This window comes from Vulpes vulpes, chromosome 5, assembly GCF_048418805.1.
Source record: "Vulpes vulpes isolate BD-2025 chromosome 5, VulVul3, whole genome shotgun sequence".
NCBI lineage: Eukaryota > Metazoa > Chordata > Mammalia > Carnivora > Canidae > Vulpes > Vulpes vulpes.
This window is the reverse complement of record NC_132784.1, coordinates 75,340,545-75,358,878: the sequence shown is the minus strand read 5'-3', so window position 1 is coordinate 75,358,878 and position 18,334 is coordinate 75,340,545. Positions and strand designations below refer to the sequence as shown.

Below are 18,334 nucleotides of genomic sequence, written 5' to 3'. Positions count from 1 at the left end.
CAGGAGGTTTGCTCCATCTGCCATCACTGCCCCAGATGAAGAGAAGAAAGTGGAAACAGACAAAGAAGAATCTGAGGAGAGTGATGACAACATGAGTTTTGGTCTTTTTGACTAAACCTCTTTTGTGACATGTTCAATAAAAAAAAAAAATGACTGACTGAATAAATATGTAAGGAAATAAAACTAATCCTATACAAACTCTTTCAAAACATAGAGGAGAAAACAGTATGCAGCTCATTATTTGACCCTGCATTGCCTAAATTACAAATGACATTACAAGAACATGTGCAAAAGACATTTAACAAAATGAGTAAATCTAATCCATCAGTAATTTCAAAAATAATAATGCACCAAAATCATACACAGATTGTCCTAAGAATAAAAGTTAGTATAGCATTCAAATATCAGAAAAAAAGCTTTAGGGGGCGGGGGAAAGATGGCGGCAGAGCAGGGTCCCCAAGTCACCTGTGCCCACCAAATTACCTAGATAACCTTCAAATCATCCTGAAAATCTACGAATTCGGCCTGAGATTTAAAGAGAGACCAGCTGGAACACTACAGTGAGAAGAGTTCGCGCTTCTATCAAGGTAGGAAGACGGGGAAAAAGAAAGAAACAAAAGGCCTCCAAGGGGGAGGGGCCCCGCGAGGAGCTGGGCTGAGGCCGGGGCGAGTGTCCCCAGGACAGGAGAGCCCCGTCCCGGAGGAGCAGGAGCTGCACCGACCTTCCCCGCGGAAAGGCCTCCCGGGGAATTGGAGCAGGATCCCCAGAAAGGCGGGGATGCCCTCGGGCTCCCTGGGACAGTAACAGAGGAACTGCGCCCCGGGAGATGCGCCGAGCTCCCTAAGGGCTGCAGCGCTCGGCGGGACCCGGAGCAGCTCGGAGGGGCTCGGGCGGCGGCTCCGCGGAGGGGGCTGCGGGGCGGGAGCACGAATCCAACAGCGCAGGCTCCGGAGCACAGGGCGCCGGGACACAGCCCAGGATCCGGCCTCCCCCGGGACAGGCAGAGGCCGGGAGGGCCCAGGACAGCGAGGACGCTCCTGCCTGGAGTTGAGCAGATCAGCGGCCCCGCCCGGAGCCTCCAGGCCCTGCAGACGGAGAGCCCCGGAGTTACGGAGTTACTGCGGGGGCTGATCCAGGGCCCTAGAGCTGGCCCCGCCACTGTGGCTTCCTCCTGGGGCCTCACAGGGTAAGCAACCCCCACTGAGGCTCACAGTGACCTCACCGGATAAACAGCTTAAACATCTTTCACTGAGCCCTGCACCAGGCAGGGGGGCTGAGCAGCTCCCCTAAGTGCTAACACCTGAGAATCAGCACAACAGGCCACTCACCCAGAAGACCAGCTACACGGACAGGGGAAAAAAAAAATTATTGACCAAGCAGCACTGGAAAGTTCCAGAGGAAGTCGAGGGATTTACAGTATAAAGAATCATAGGATACTCCCCCTTGTTTTGGGGGGGGGGGGGTTGTTTGCTTATTTCTGTTTGCTTCCCCCCTCTTTTTTTCTTGTCTTCTTTTCTTCTCTTAATTTTCTTTTTTTTCCTCTTTTTTTTCTATCTTTTTTTCTTTTTCTTTTCTTCTTCTTCTCTCTTTTTTTCCTTTTCCCAATACAACTTGTTTTTGGCCACTCTGCACTGAGCAAAATGACTAGAAGGAAAACCTCACCTCAAAAGAATCAGAATCAGTCCTCTCTCCCGCAGAAGTACAAAATCTGGATTACAATTCAATGTCAGAAAGCCAGTTCAGAAGCACTGTTATAAAGCTAATGGTGGCTCTAGAATAAAGCATAAAGGACTCAAGAGACTTCATGACTGCAGAATTTAGATCTAATCAGGCAAAAATTAAAAATCAATTGAATGAGATGCAATCCAAACTAGAGGTCCTAACGACGAGGGTTAACGAGGTGGAAGAACGAGTGAGTGACATAGAAGACAAGTTGATGGCAAAGAGGGAAACTGAGGAAAAAAGAGACAATTAAAAGACCATGAGGATAGATTAAGGGAAATAAGTGACAGTCTGAGGAAGAAAAATCTACGTTTAATTGGGGACCAGGAGTTGGTTCTTTGAAAGAATTAATAAGATAGATAAACCATTAGCCAGCCTTATTAAAAAGAGGAAAGAGAAGACTCAAATTAATAAAATCATGAATGAGAAATGAAAGGTCACTACCAACACCAAGGAAATACAATCGATTTTAAAAACATATTATGAACAGCTATACGCCAATAAATTAGGTAATCTAGAAGAAATGGACACATTTCTGGAAAACCGCAAACTACCAAAACTGGAACTGGAAGAAATAGAAAACCTGAACAGGCCAATAACCAGGGAGGAAATTGAAGCAGTCATCAAAAACCTCCCGAGACACAAAAGTCCAGGCCCAGATGGCTTCCCTGGGGAACTCTATCAAACGTTTAAAGAAGAAACCATACCTATTCTACTAAAGCTGTTTGGAAAGATAGAAAGAGATGGAGTACTTCCAAATTCGTTCTATGAGGCCAGCATCACCTTAATTCCAAAACCAGACAAAGACCCCACCAAAAAGAAAAACTATAGACCAATATCCCTGATTAATATGGATGCAAAAATTCTCAACAAGATACTAGCCAATAGGATCCAACAGGACATTAAGAAGATTATTCACCATAACCAAGTAGGATTTATCCCCAGGATGCAAGGCTGGTTCAACACTCGTAAAACAATCAATGTAATTCATCATATCAGCAAGAGAAAAACCAAGAACCATATGATCCTTTCAACAGATGCAGAGAAAGCATTTGACAAAATACAGCATCCATTCCTTATAAAAACTCTTCAGAGTGTAGGGATAGAGGGAATATTCATCAACATCTTAAAAGCCATCTACTAAAAGCCCACAGTAAATATCATTCTCAAAGGGGAAGCACTGGGAGCCTTTCCCCTAAGATCAGGAACAAGACAGGGATGTCCACTCTCACCACTGCTATCCAACATAGTACTAGATGTCCTAGCCTCAGCAATCAGACAACAAAAAGAAATAAAAGGCATTCAAATTGGCAAAGAAGAAGTCAAAATCTCCCTCTTTGCCAATGATATGATACTCTACATAGAAAACCCAAAAGCCTCCACCCCCAGATTGCTAGAACTCATACACCAATTTGGCAGTATGGCAGGATACAAAACCAATGCCCAGAAGTCAGTGGCATTTCTATACACTAACCATGAGATTGAAGAAAGAGAAATTGAGGACTCAATCCCATTTACAATTGCACCCAAAAGCATAAGATACCTAGGAATAAACCTAACCAAAGTGGTAAAGGATCTATACCCTAAAAACTATAGAACACTTCTGAAAGAAATTGAGGAAGACACAAAGAAATGGAAAAATATTCCATGCTCATGGATTGGCAGAATTAATATTGTGAAAATGTCAATGTTACCCAGGGCAATTTACACATTTAATGCAATCCCTATCAAAATACCATGGACTTTCTTCAGAGAGTTAGAACAAATTATTTTAAGATTTGTGTGGAATCAGAAAAGACCCCGAATAGCCAGGGGAATTTTAAAAAAGAAAACCATAGCTGGGGGCATCACAATGCCAGATTTCAGGTTGTACTACAACACTGTGGTCATCAAGACAGTGTGGTACTGGCACAAAAACAGACGCATAACCAATGGAACAGAATAGAGAATCCAGAAGTGGACCCTCAACTTTATGGTCAACTAATATTCGACAAAGGAGGAAAGACTATCCACTGGAAAAAAGAGAGTCTCTTCAATAAATGGTGCTGGGAAAATTGGACATCCACATGCAGAAGAATGAAACTGGACCACTCTCTTGCACCATACACAAAGATAAACTCAAAATGGATGAAAGATTTAAATGTGAGACAAGATTCCATCAAAATCCTAGAGGCAAACACAGTCAACACCCTTTTTGAACTCGGGCACAGTAACTTCTTGTAAGATACATCCATGAAGGCAAAAGAAACAAAAGCAAAAATTAACTATTGGGACTTCATCAAGGTAAGCTTTTGTACAGCAAAGGATACAGTCAACAAAACTCAAAGACAACCTACAGAATGGGAGAAGATATTTGCAAATGATGTATCAGATAAAGGGCTAGTTTCCAAGATCTATAAAGAACTTATTAAACTCAACACCAAAGAAACAAACAATCCAATCATGAAATGGGCTAGAGACATGAACAAAAATCTCACAGAGGAAGACATAGACATGGCCAACATGCACATGAGAAAATGCTCCGCATCACTTGCCATCAGGGAAATACAAATCATAACCACAATGAGATACCACCTCACACCAGTGAGAATGGGGAAAATTAACAAGGCAGGAAACCACAAATGTTGGAGAGGATGCAGAGAAAAGGGAACCCTCTTGCACTGTTGGTGGGAATGTGAACTGGTACAGCCACTCTGGAAACCTGTGTGGAGGTTCCTCAAAGAGTTAAAAATAGAACTGCCCTACCACCCAGCAACTGCACTGCTGGGGATTTACCCCAAGGATACAGATGCAATGAAACGCCAGGACACCTTCACCCCAATGTCTCTAGCTGCAATGTCCACAATAGCCAAACTGTGGAAGGAGTCTCAGTGTCCATCGAAAGATGAATGGATAAAGAAGATGTGGTCTATGTATACAATGGAATATTACTCAGCCATTAGAAATGACAAATACCCACCATTTGCTTCGACGTGGATGGAACTGGAGGGTATTATGTTGAGTTTAATAAGTAAATCAGAGAAGGACAAACATTATACATTCTCATTCATTTGGGGAATATAAATAATAGTTAAAGGGAATAAAGTGGATAGGAGAAAAAATAAGTGGGAAATATCAGAAAGGGAGACAGAACATGGAAAACTCCTAACTCTGGGAACAAACTAGGGTTGGTGGAAGGGGAGGAAGGTAGGGGGTGGGAGTGACTGGGTTGTGGGCACTGAAGTGGGCACTTGATGGGATGAGCACTGTGTGTTATTCTGTATGTTGGCAAATTGAACACCAATAAAACATAAATTTATTATTAAAAAAAAACAACAAAAACAGTCAAATATCACTCAATATAAGTCACTACAGAAGGAAGGAGAACTACATGATCATGTCAAAGATGCCTAAAATGGAATAGTTTCAACCCATATTTAAGGATTCTTTTAGAAGTTAATGAATGAACAATAGAAAATTATTTGTTCAAACTGATAAAATCATCTTCATAAGATCTTCATAAAATCTACAAATGTCATCATATTAATGATGTATACTCCTCCCTTGAGAGCATGCCATTCAAGATCTTGAAGACGGATAGGGATATACACTATTGCTATTATATATTGTACTCTAGGTCCTCATCATTGAAACAAGAAAAAAAGAAAAACACATAGAGACTTGAAATGTAAAAGTAAAATTTTAAAAATTCTTGTGCAGATGGCATAATTGTGTAAAGAGAAAATGTCAAGTGTGCTAAAATAAACAATTTACCTAATCAGTAAATTTGGCAAAGCCATAGTTTATTTCAATATTAAAAAATCAACTATACTTCTACGAAAACATTAAACAATTAGAAATTGAAATTATAACCAATATTTTAAGAAATGAAATATTTGGGTTACATTTTTTTACATTTACATAATAAAAATATTAGGGTTACATATAGGTAATATTTATTCCACATGTGTATGAAAAGCAGATAACATTGCTAAGAAAATTTAATACATAAAGGGAGATGTGTACATGTGACAGACTAGCAAACGCAATATTTCTACCACATCATTTGTGAAATTTCAATGTGATTTCCATCAAAACTCCAACAGGATTACTGGAGAAATCAATAAATCTGTTCTAAATTTATCAAAAATGTAGAAATTTTAAAGTGTCTATAATAGTAAATCACTCTCAAAAAAAGAACACATTTGAGGAACTTATTTGACATCTAATTTCAAAGTTTATTCTTAAGGTCCTAAAATCAATATTGTGTTCTAATTGGCATAAAGACAAACAGATAGATATGTCCAGAAACATAACAGAATGTTCATAAATAAACTCAAATGTATTTTTTGCAAATATAGCAAAGTATTTTAATGGTTAAAGAATAGACTTTTATTTATTTTTTATATTTTTTATTTAAATTCAATCAGCCAACATATAGTTCATCATTAGTTTCAGACATAGACTTCAGTAATTCATCAGTTCTATATAACACCTGGTACTCATCATATCACATGACCTCCTTAATGCCAGTCACCCAATTACCACATCCTCCTACCCACCTCCCCTACAGCAACCCTCAGTTGTTTGCTATACCTAAGAGTCTCTCATGGTTTGTCTCCCTCTCTGATTTCTTTCTATTCCATTTTCCCTCCCTTCCCCTATGATTCTCTGCACTGTTTCTTATATTCCACATGAATGGTAAGTATTCATCCTTTCTGATGGCTGAGTAATATTACATTATATATATATACATATATATATACATATATATATAACATAAAACACATTTTACATCTATATAAAACACATCTTTGTCCATTCATTTGTCGATGGACATCTCAGCTCTTTCCAGCTATTGTGGACATTGCTGCTATAAACATTAAGGTGCAGGTGCACCTTTGGATCTTTACATTTGTACCTTTGGAGTAAATACCTAGTAGTACAATGGCTGGATCATAGGGTAGTTCTATTTTCAACTTCTCGAGGAACCTCTATCCTGTTTCCAGAGTGGCTGCACCAGCTTGCATTCCCACCAACAGTGTAAGATGTTTCCCCTTTATCCACATCCTCACCATTTGTTTTTTCCTATCTTAATTTTAGCCATTCTGACTGGTGTGAGGTGGTATCTCATTGTGGTTTTGATTTGTCATCTCCTGACGACAAGTGATGTGGAGAATTTTTCATGTGTCTGTTGGCCATTTGTATGTCTTCTTTGGGGAAATGTCTGTTCATGTCTTCTGCCCATTTCTTGACTGGATTGTTTGTCTTTTGGATGTTTAGTTTGATAAGTTCTTTATAGGTTTTGGATACTAAAAAAGGTTTTCCTTTATGTGATATGTCATTTGCAAATATCTTCTCCCATTCTATATGTTGCCTTTAGATTTGCTGACTGTTTCCTTTGCTGTGCAGAAGCTTTTTAGCTTGATGAAGTCCAAATAGTTCATTTTTGTTTTTGTTTCCATTGTCTTTGGAGATGTTTCTAGCAAGAAGTTCCTGCAGCTGAGATCAAAGAGGTTGCCACCTCTGTTTTCCTCTACAGTTTTGATGGATTCTTGTCTCACATGTAGGTCTTTCATCCATTTTTAATTTATTTTTGTCTGGTTTCATTCTACATGTGACTGTCCAATTATCCAAACAGCACTTGTTGAAAACACTGTCTTTTCTCCATTGGATACTCTTTCCTGAGTTGACCATAGAGTTGAGGGTCCATTTCTAGGTTTTCCATTCTGTTCCACTGACCTAAGTGCCTATTTTTGTGTCAGTACATACGGTCTTGATGATCACAGCTTTGTAATGTGGCTTGAAGTCTGGCATTGAGATGCACCAGTTTTAGTTTTCTTCTTCAAGATTCCTCTGGCTATTCAGGGTCTTTTTTGATTCCATACGAATTTTAGGATTACTTTTTCCAGTTTTGTGAAAAATGTCAATGGTATTCTGATAGGGATTGCATTGAATGCATAGATTGCTCTGGGGAGCATAGACATTTTCACATTAACTATTCTTCCAATCCATGAGCATGGAAGGTTTTTCTATTCCTCTGTGTCTTCTTCATTTTCGTTCATAAGTGTTGTATAGTTTTTAGAGTACAGATCCTTTACTTCTTTGGTTAGGTTTATTCCTACATATCTTATGATTTTGGTGCAATTATAAATGGAATTGATTCCTTAATTTCTCTTTCTTCTGTCTCATTGTTAGTGTATAGAAATGCAACTTATTTCTGTGCATTGATTTTTATATCCAGCCACTTTGCTGAATTGTGGTATCAGTGTTAGTAATTTTGGGGTGGAGTCTTTGGGTTTTCCACAAAAAGTATCATGTCATCTGTGAAGAGAGAGAGTTTGGCTCCTTCTTTATCAATTTGTTGTTTTTTTAATAAATTTATTTTTTATTGGTGTTCAATTTGCCAATATACAGAATAACAGCCAGTGATCATCCCATCAAGTGCCCCCCTCAGTGCCCATCACCCATTCACCCCCACCCCCTAGTTTGTTTCCCAGAGTTAGGACTCTTCATGTTCTGTCTCCCTTTCTGATATATCCTACCCTTTTCTTCTTCCTTCCCTCTATTCCCTTTCACTATTATTTATATTCCCCCAAATGAATGAGAACATATAATGTTGTTTATCAATTTGAATGCCTTTTGTTTCTTTTTGTTTTCTGATTGCTGGGGCTAGGACTTCTAGTATTATATTGAACAACAGTGGTGAGTGGGCATCCCTGTCATGTTTCTGACCTTAGAGGAAAAGTTCTTTTTCCTGAGTGATAAAATGTTAAATAGCTTGGTTGTGGTGATTATTTCACAATGTATACTTATGTTAACATATCAAGTTATACATCTTAAATTCACACAACTTTATTTGTTCATGATATTTCAATAAGCCAAAGAAAAAGAGGTCCAAGAATTTTAAAATGGCTGTCCATTTGCTTTATGCCCTCACTGCTCTAGCTCTTAAGGAATCATTAGTGGGTTCCTAAAAAGATTTAATATTGATTATTAAGGAGAAACTCCTCTGTGACGTGAGCCTAGAGGGGAACTACATCACAGTTCCACTGGAATTATGGCATCCTTCTATTTACATGGAATCTGGCTTTCTTTCTATCTTTGTAATTTTATTTATTTATTCATGAGAGACACATAGAGAGAGGCAGATTAATAGGCAGAGGGAGAAGTTTCTCCCTGCAGGGAGCCTGATGCAAGTCTCTTCATCCAAGGGTCCCAGGATCATGACCTGAGCCAAAGGCAGATGCTCAATCCCTGAGCCATTCAAGTGCCCTGGTATTCAGTTTTCTGAACAGCCCAGGATACAGAGAGGAAGGAGACCCACAGGCTTAGGTTCCAAGTGTAGGAAATACAATTCTCCACCTAAGAATGAGTGTTTGTCAACATGTCTCCTTAGAATACTGTTTCTAAGACAAAGCCTTTCCCCCAAAGGAGATAATTAATTCCTGAGAGAGGAAACAAGAGCTCCAAGACAAGGTCCCTGAACCTTGATGCAAACCTCTTTAAATATCCTTACAGGGAAAAGTTAAAATGTTTCTGTTCACCTCTCCAGAGCAAGATTCATCATGAGCAGAATGAACCACATGAATGTAATTTCTCCACACTGTCTGCCTCTTGCTCCACAGGACAAAAGCCATAAATAGATTATTTCTCTGTAGTGTTTCGAGTGAATCCATTCTAAATTCAAAACCTGTATGTTGGTAAATTGAACACCAATAAAAAAAATAAATTTATTATTAAAAAGAAACGGAAAACACATTTCAGATAGATTTTCTGTGAAAAAGTTTTGAGGTGTTAGGCTCAATGGAAAGATTTGGACTCATAAGAGTGCTCTTTTATTTTAGTAGACTCATTGAGGAATAATGATATACTCCCCCAAATTGCACATATCTAATGTATACAGTTTCTTAATTACTGTTGAATTGATAGTTAATTATCTGAATAGGCCCTTCCCAAGTGTGACATATTTTTCATATTGAAAATTACTTATTACAAGTAGAGGACAGTTTGAAGATGGAACTGTTGCTGAATACCCCCAAACATCACTAAGATCATCCAAGACAGCTAAGGTAAGTTTTTCTTTTTTTTTTTAAATTTTTATTTATTTATGATAGTCACACAGAGAGAGAGAGATAGGCAGAGACACAGGCAGAGGGAGAAGCAGGCTCCATGCACCGGGAGCCCGACATGGGATTCGATCCCGGGTCTCCAGGATCGCGCCCTGGGCCAAAGGCAGGCACCAAACCGCTGTGCCACCCAGGGTTCCCTAAGGTAAGTTTTTCAATAGTGTTGATACTTTATTAAAGTACTTCCCACATATATTACTCATTATTTTTCAACACTTTCCAAACATACTAATAGAAAAATTTATCCTTATCCCAATGCTTCAAAAGATGATTTATGAATATTATTAGCTAATTTGACACTTTAAAAATTGGGGGCTCATTAAGCAAATGGTAGGACCCTGCTTTCTGACACTAGGCACCATGCTTTGACCATAAGGCACCTCCTAATAATGAAGAAAAATCATAATAATTAAAACACATTTTATTACATTACAACCCCACAAATATGAAAATTAAATGAAAAAGATCACCAGCTGTTTGTCCAAGCACAAACATGGAGAACAGTTCCTGGGATTAACTTCTATGCATTACACAAGTCTCTATTGTTTCTTTGAGTATAAAATTGGTGGTGATCCTTCCTAAACTCATTGCATAGTTAAATGTTTCCGTGATATTATTACCCAAACTGTCAATTCTTCCTATCTCGTAGGGGCAATCACAATCATAAAATTAAATGAAAGTCCTTTGTGTGTCCCAAACAGTGTGGTCAATGTTTCAAATAATTGGGATAACCTGTGAGGTGGATATTATTATTCTTGCTTTATAGATGAGGAAACAAGGATGTAAGGTACTAAGGTAATGCACCCCAGATAAAAGAAATTGCAAATGGAAGAACAAGGATTCTACTCTGGTCTTTCTGATTTTCAAACCAATACAATTAACCACGAGGATAATTGGTTTTTATATTTTGGAGAAGAGTGTGGCAGCCCATTTTTTAGAGGAGGATACGGTAAGAAAGACTTAGTACTCGGGGAGAGATCAAGAAAAAAAGGGTTGTTCAATGAAAGAGCACCACATTTTTAAGATTTGTGAGTTCCAATATGCCATTGTGTGTGCTTTGTGTCTGCTGATGAAACTGCTGCACATAAGCTTGCCTCTAAAGTTCTCTTAAAGTAATTACAGGTACCATGGTCATATCAAAAAGAGATGACTAATTCAACTTGTTGTTTCTTGTAAAGTAACAATATAGGGCATGGATTAAAAATTTGGAGGGCCAACAATTAACAAGTATAACCACAAGTATAACCTGACCTTTCTTTGCTCCAGCCTTTATTAGCTGCTCAGTCATCTCGGGCAAGATTCTTAAATTCTTCTCTATGCTTCTATTCCCTAATGTGTAAAATAGGGATTAAAATGAGCCATCCTGTAGGTTTGTAGTGAGGCTTGCCAACCAAACGTCTGCAAAAACACTTAAAGCACACTAAGTATTCAGTTAGCTTTGGTTAATATTACCATCGTTGTTATAATTATTAATATTTATCTCTGAGATTGTTTCCTCATCTGCAAAATGAACGATATTAATACCAACCACACAGGTCATCACATGAAAAAGGACCATGTATACGAAGTACTTGCTATATACCATGCACACAGCAATCAGTTGTTCAAAGGTATATATTTCTAGCTATTTTAAAGTCATTGGACTTAGGAAACATGCATTATGATTACGTGTAAGTAGCTCTTGTTTCCATCCAATACATTCCCATCACCATTGCCCTGTTACTCTTTATTCAACTACTATGAATAGTCTGCCACTGGGATTCCTGTGTCTTCCTTCCACCCCCTAAATGAACCTCAAATCATTTCAGGCAAAGCACACAAAGATCTTTATGAGAATAAAATCCAAGATTCCTCCCTTCACAGTCTTCTTTATCCTCCCACTCATGTTCTCAATTACCTTCCATGGTTCTCCATTTCCAAGAAATTACAGAGAAACATCTGAGGTTCTGTATTTGGAGACCACATCCATATACTGCCACACCTCAGGTTTGGCTACCGTGGTGTATACGATCTACTACTTCAATTTAGACTCTTGATCATCAGAATCTGTATTTCCAACACATACACAACCTCAAAAGAATTCACAGTTCAAAAGAATCCAAGAATATATTATATATTAGAATGGAAAGTTTAGCAAATTCAGGATTGCATTAATAAAAATTATTTTCTTTTCAGGCAATATAATTAACTATCAGGTGAAGCACATGGAGATTAGGAACAATGTGACAGAGTTTGTTCTACTGGGGCTTACAGAGAATCCAAAGATGCAGAAAATTGTATTTGTTGTGTTTTTTGTCATCTACACCATCACTGTGGTAGGTAATATGCTCATTGTGATCACCATCACTGCCAGCCCATTGTTGGGATCCCCCATGTACCTTTTCCTGGCCTATCTCTCCTTTATTGATGCCTGCTACTCCTCTGTCAATACTCCCAAACTGATCATAGTTTCCCTCCATGAAAAGAAGACTACTCTATACAATGGATGCATGACCCAATTATTTGGGGAACATTTTTTTTTGGAGGTGCTGAAGGCATTCTGCTTACTGTGATGGCCTATGACCGTTATGTGGCTATCTGCAAGCCACTGCACTACACAACCATCATGAATCGGCGAGTATGTGGCCTGTTAATGGGAGTGGTGTGGGTTGGAGGCTTTCTTCATGCAACTATACAGATCCTCTTCATTTTCCAATTACCCTTTTGTGGTCCGAATGTCATAGATCATTTTATGTGTGATCTAAATCATTTGCTCAATCTTGCCTGCACTGATACCCACACTTTAGGGCTCTTCGTTGCTGCCAACAGTGGATTCATCTGTCTGTTAAACTTCCTCCTCTTAATGGTCTCCTATGTGGTCATTCTACGCTCCCTCCGGAATCACAACTTGGAGGCAAAGCGCAAAGCCCTCTCCACCTGTGTCTCCCACATCACAGTGGTCGTCCTATTCTTTGTGCCCTGCATATTTGTGTACATGAGACCCGCAGCTACGTTATCCATTGATAAAGCAGTTGCAGTGTTCTACACTATTATAACTCCCATGTTAAACCCCTTAATCTATACCTTGAGAAATGCCCAAATGAAAAATGCTATTAGGAAATTGTGTAGTAAGAAAGCTATTTCAGGTGACAAATAAATGTGCCTGGGGCTCAACATTGATTCAATGGAAACAAAGGCCAAAATGACATTTTGGATGATTTCCACAAGGATTGCTTAAGGGAGGGAGAAATAAATTAACCACTATGAATCATAAATTCTGTATTGAGAGTAGCAGCAATGGATGCAAGAAAAGAGAAAACATAACCCAGGACCACTTTGCATATTCAGAAAACTCTACCAAATTGGGGTTTAGATTTACTAGCTTCAACCATATATACGGATTCATAGGCTTTCCTTCTAGTAACAACTTAAAGAAAGAATTTATTGTTATCAAGCAATAATCTCTATAAAAATCTAAGGAGGTAGGCCCTGCTATCATCACTGATTATAGAAACTGATAGAAAGGGGGAACGGGTGAGGAAACAGAGAAACGGAAAGATACCGATACATTGGAAAGCCAGTAATAATCAGAACTGACTGATTTCCCAGATCATGTTCTTAAATGCTGTTAAATGCCAGACAAATATACTAGTTCATTATCTACAACAAAAAAGCCTAATAGTTTTTCATGAATAACTTCTTGTTTTCACATATCACAATTGATTGTACATGTTGCCTATAACATTATGGCATGTAACTGTTTAGGGCTATAAAAGATTTAGCCATTTAACCTCTAAAGGCGTAGGTGAAGATTAGGCCAGGCTTCCAACTTCCCTTGTAGCCTTCAGAACCATTTTTGTATTCCTCATATCAGCCATCTTACACTGTTACCCTATCAGAAACAGTAATGACTCAAAGAATATTTTGATTTCAGATAGAAAATTCTATTTATTAAATATACAGTCATACTCTCTTGTACTTGTCTACTACGTAACAATAGCCTCTACGAGGTAGCATGATGTCTGGTGCACAATAAATATTGAGTGAATGAATGAATGAATGAAAAGTATAAAGGAAGATGAATAAATTCAAAAATAAAGAGCAAGAAAGTAGTATTGGAAGCTAGGGAATTCTTTCCCACTTTTATCTGATTCAACTCTAAGGAGAATTCTGGCTAGGGCTCTCAGGGGAACTACAATTTGTTTTTATTCCTGCTTATACTAAGGATGGAAAATAAATTTAAACTATAATTCTCAATATATAAGCAGATAGTTTACCTTGATATTCTCCCACCTTCGGTGACATTTTAGTATCTTATGAATGTGGCCTGCTTATGTTATGATTTTTTGTTAATCAGCTTACTTTCTTAAAGATTTTATTTATTCATTCATGAGAGACACACACAGAGAGACAGAGAGGCAGAGACACAGGCAGAGCTGAAGCGGGCTCCCTGTGGGGAGCCCCATGGGGGATGCAATCCCAGGACCTTGGGATTACAGCCTGAGCCAAAGTCAGATGCTCAAACACTGAGCGACCCAGGTGTCCCATCAGTTTAGTTTTTGGTACCACATCATTATTAAAATATGTGGCTCTTTCTAAACATAAGTCTCAGGATAAACATATCCCATTCGTTCCTTTTGTCCTTCCTTAATTTATCAACAAATATTTTTGAGCCCAAGAAATGTATCAGGCATGTTGATAGCTGCTGGGGCTTCAGTGGTGAATAAAAAGAGAACCAGATTCTCCCTTCACAGACCTTGTGAAGATTCCATTGAAAGAATCCCAGGAGGAAGTTTTACAAGTGTTACAAATGGTAAGAGAGTGGAGTCACGAGGTGCTATGAAACTACATTGGAGAGACATATAGGATCAGGAGATTCCTAGATGAAAAAAACATAACAAGCAGAACCCAGTGGTGGAAATAAGTCAATTGGCAGAGTGTCCTGAAAGATGGAATACATAAAAAAAGGTCAGGAGGTAACAAAGAGTACGGAAGAAACCTAGTCAATTCAATATGGCTAACCAATTCAAAAACATTGAAAGTTTGCTTTTAATCCAGAGAGTGGTACAGTTAGATTTGAGTTTCAGAATGATTACTCTGGCTACAGTGTGGGAAATGGATTGAAGGGGATAAGACTAGCAAAGGAGAGTAGTTAGAGGTTGCAGTGATGATTGGGATGTGAAAGTTTGGAGCCCTACACTCTGGTAGTGTCAGAACCTTGAGTTTATAGATGGCAATTAAGGCCATAAAAGTATCAGATATCAGTTATGGAAAGTGTGATTTGGTCAACTATGGGTGGTCTTCAGTGGTCTATCAAATAGCCATTTTGACATTTTTAGAATGAAAAAAATCAAAAAAATATCCAAAAATCAAACGATAGAAATGTCGATTTGTCTATTATTAGAAATTCAGTAGGATACCAAATTTATAAAACAAAAAAAAGGCTATGCAAGAAATTTTAAAAATCGGATTGGCATCAGAATTTTTGTTGACAAAAGTAGAAATTAGGAGCTAATGAAAAAAATCTTTTATGTTCTCAAGGAAAAAAGCTGTAACCAGTAGTTCTGTATCATACAAGATAGGATTTAAATATGAGAATAAAATTCGTTTTCAGACATGCAAAGACTCATAAATTTTATTGGTCAAAAATTAAACCTCAGCAAACCTGAATTCAAGGCATTCAAGACCATGCGCCATGACCAAGGGGGATTAGCCCCATGCTGCTAGATTTGAGTTTAAAATATGCAAATAAATTTGATACTGATTTTTTTAATTTTTATTTTATTTTTTATTGGCTAGACATATTTAATAAGTCAATAATGTGACAATATCATGACGGATCAAAAATCATGACGTGTAAATAATGGTTATAGTAACTGAAAATATTTAATCTAGAGAAGAAAAGTCTTGGGAAACACATGATAGCTATTTTTACGTATACTTTAAAGGGCAATCACAGGGAAAAAGGACTAGATTTCCTACTTACATGGTGAAATTTATAGAAGCATACTCTTTGACTTGATATAAAGGAAGATTTTTTTATTTTTTATTTTTAAATATGTAGATAGACTTTTTTTTAAGATTATATTTATTTATTTATTCATGAGAGATAGAGAGAGAGAGAGAAAGGCAGAGACACAGGCAGAGGGAGGAGCAGGCTCCATGCAGAGTGTGTACTTGAGGGAAGAGGCCAGAAAGACATCTACTGGTATTGACACTGCCACCTCCGTGGATGACTTCCCAATGAGTTTCAGTAGCACTTCTGCAGGCAGGTTCCAGGGAATCTCACAGGCACCCAGAAATCAGGTTCTCAGTTCAGTCGATCTGCACCATAATTGGGGTGTTTTCCACCAGCCTTGGTCCAACTGCAGCCTTGAGGGTTGTTTCCTGCTTGCCAGTCCAGGCCACAGTCCTCTGTTTACCTGCCTCAGACAACCAGTGACCCAGTGGGATGTTCCCACCTTATTAGTCCCTTTTTTGCCTGTCAGTCTCTCTCCATCTACCATGAATTAGTTCTGGCCCAAGACAAGCTAGTGAACTTCACCATCCAATGGGCAACAACTACTCCTTCTCCAAAAGATGAATCCCTGCCTTGGGGAAGGATTCCACCTTCTAAACATGTTCCTTTCTTTGATATTCATCTCTCAGTCGCAGGGCGTTCTTTGGAGTAATCATTAGCCATTTCCAGTTAATGCTCTGATATAGCAAACAATTGTATGTAAACATCCTCTTTTCAAATTACTGTGTTATCTGTCTCCTATATGGGCCTTGAGTGGTATAATATGGAAAATACCTAATACACCTATAGGCCTTATAGGCATTTGATAAATACTATCTCTTTTTACTCTATAATAAAAATTTAATAAACAAGAAAAATCACAAAAGAAAGAAGTTATATTGATACCATAGCCCAAAATAAAGGAACATCATTAACCCTGTTGTTCTCAATAATCAGTAGTAATCAACATCTCACTGTTACATAAGATTATTTTAATACCTATCCAATATTCTAGATTCATGTGTTCTAGCTTCTAAAGATATTTGAGATTTTCAAGTAATAGGTAAATATTTAGGGATTAAATAGCAGTAAGTTGTGATGACAAGAGTATGGGATAAGAGACAGTAAGTCTGGATTCCAGTTCAAGCCCTATTTCTGTGCTTAAGTGGTTATCTGCTGATGTTATTCAGCTCCTTGTTAGAGTTGATGTCTTCATCTGTAGATCAAGAGGCTTGCACTAGATTACCTCTGTTACTTCTAGATGTGGTGCTCAAAGATTCTTTTATTCATTATCTGAAGTCACTTTTTTTCTCCAGAGCTTCCTCATAGCATTTTTTACCTCAGAATTTCTAAGGGTGTAGATTAAGGGATTTAACATTGGGACCACCATAGTGTAAAAGACAGCAACAGCTTTATCAATGGGCAGAGTGGTCACTGGACGCAGATACACAAATATGCAGGGCACAAAGAACAAGACAACCACTGTAATGTGAGAGACACAGGTGGAAAGGGCTTTGCGCCTCCCCTCCAAGCTATAGTTCTTTAGGGAGTACAGGATGACCACATAGGACACCACCAACAGGAGGAAGTTTAAAAGGCAGATGAAACCACTGTTGACAGCAACAAAGAGACCAAGGGTATGAGTGTCCATGCAAACAAGTTTCAACAAAGGGTACAAATCACACATGAAATGATCTATGACATTAGGGCCACAGAAGGGCAGCCAGACTGTGAAGAGGATCTGAATGGTTGCATGGAGAAATCCTCCAGTCCAGGCCACGCCCAGCAGGAGAATGCACAACCTATGGTTCATGACAGTAGTATAGTGAAGAGGTTTGCAGATGGCCACATAGCGATCATAGGCCATCACTGTCAGCAGGATGATCTCCGTAGCACCAAAAATGTGTTCTGCATAGACTTGAGCCATACACCCACTAAAGGAGATAATTTTCTTTTCATGAAGGGAGTCCACAATCAGCTTAGGAGCTGAAGAAGAAGAATAAATTGTGTCTATCACGGAAAGATGAGTCAGAAAGAAGTACATGGGGGACTTCAGAGCCTGGCTGGTGGTAATGGTAACCACAATGAGCAGGTTGCCTGAGAGTGTTACCATGTACAGAATCAAAAATCCCAGAAATACTATATTCTGCATTGTGGGGTTCTGTGTAAGACCTATTAAAATAAATTCAGTCACATTTCTTTGATTTTCCATCTATGTGGTATAGGTGATTAAAACTCCAGGGAGGAATGCTTTACCTTTAAAAAAATGAAAGAAAGAAAAAAGGAACCATAAAATCATGAAACAGTCAAAACTCTGACTTTTAACAGTACTCTAACAATCTCACAAATGATTCCTTCTCTTTCTAAAACTCTGAAGGAATAGGTACTTCAAAACTTCTCTTAGTGGACACTCAATTAAACTTCAATATAGTATTTAAATATAGTATTCAAAGCTAAGTTTTGCCGCTCCTTCCTGGACCTCAGATTGCTTTATTCTCTGTATCTCAATGTACTCTTAAATGCCAA

At 38.4% G+C, this 18,334-nt stretch overlaps 2 protein-coding genes across 2 annotated transcripts; one reads left to right on the top strand and one right to left on the bottom strand.

Annotated features, from left to right (window-relative positions):
- The first annotated feature begins 11,938 nt into the window (after positions 1–11,938).
- On the top strand, positions 11,939–14,555 carry LOC112912182 (olfactory receptor 4C46-like). Its single transcript, XM_025988917.2, is given in 2 exon segments — positions 11,939–12,344; positions 12,347–14,555. Coding segments are annotated over 2 exon segments (930 nt in total). The 5' UTR covers positions 11,939–12,035; the 3' UTR covers positions 12,968–14,555.
- Positions 14,556–17,090: 2,535 nt separating this feature from the next.
- LOC112912188 (olfactory receptor 4C12) lies at positions 17,091–18,020 on the bottom strand. The gene has a single exon (XM_025988924.2). It carries the CDS (start codon positions 18,018–18,020, stop codon positions 17,091–17,093), a length of 930 nt encoding a protein of 309 aa, XP_025844709.2.
- Positions 18,021–18,334: the final 314 nt, after the last annotated feature.

Coding starts and splice junctions, on each gene's coding strand:
- LOC112912188 (XM_025988924.2), bottom strand. CDS start 18,020: ATGGAAAATCAAAGAAATGTGACTGAATTTATTTTAATAGGTCTTACA.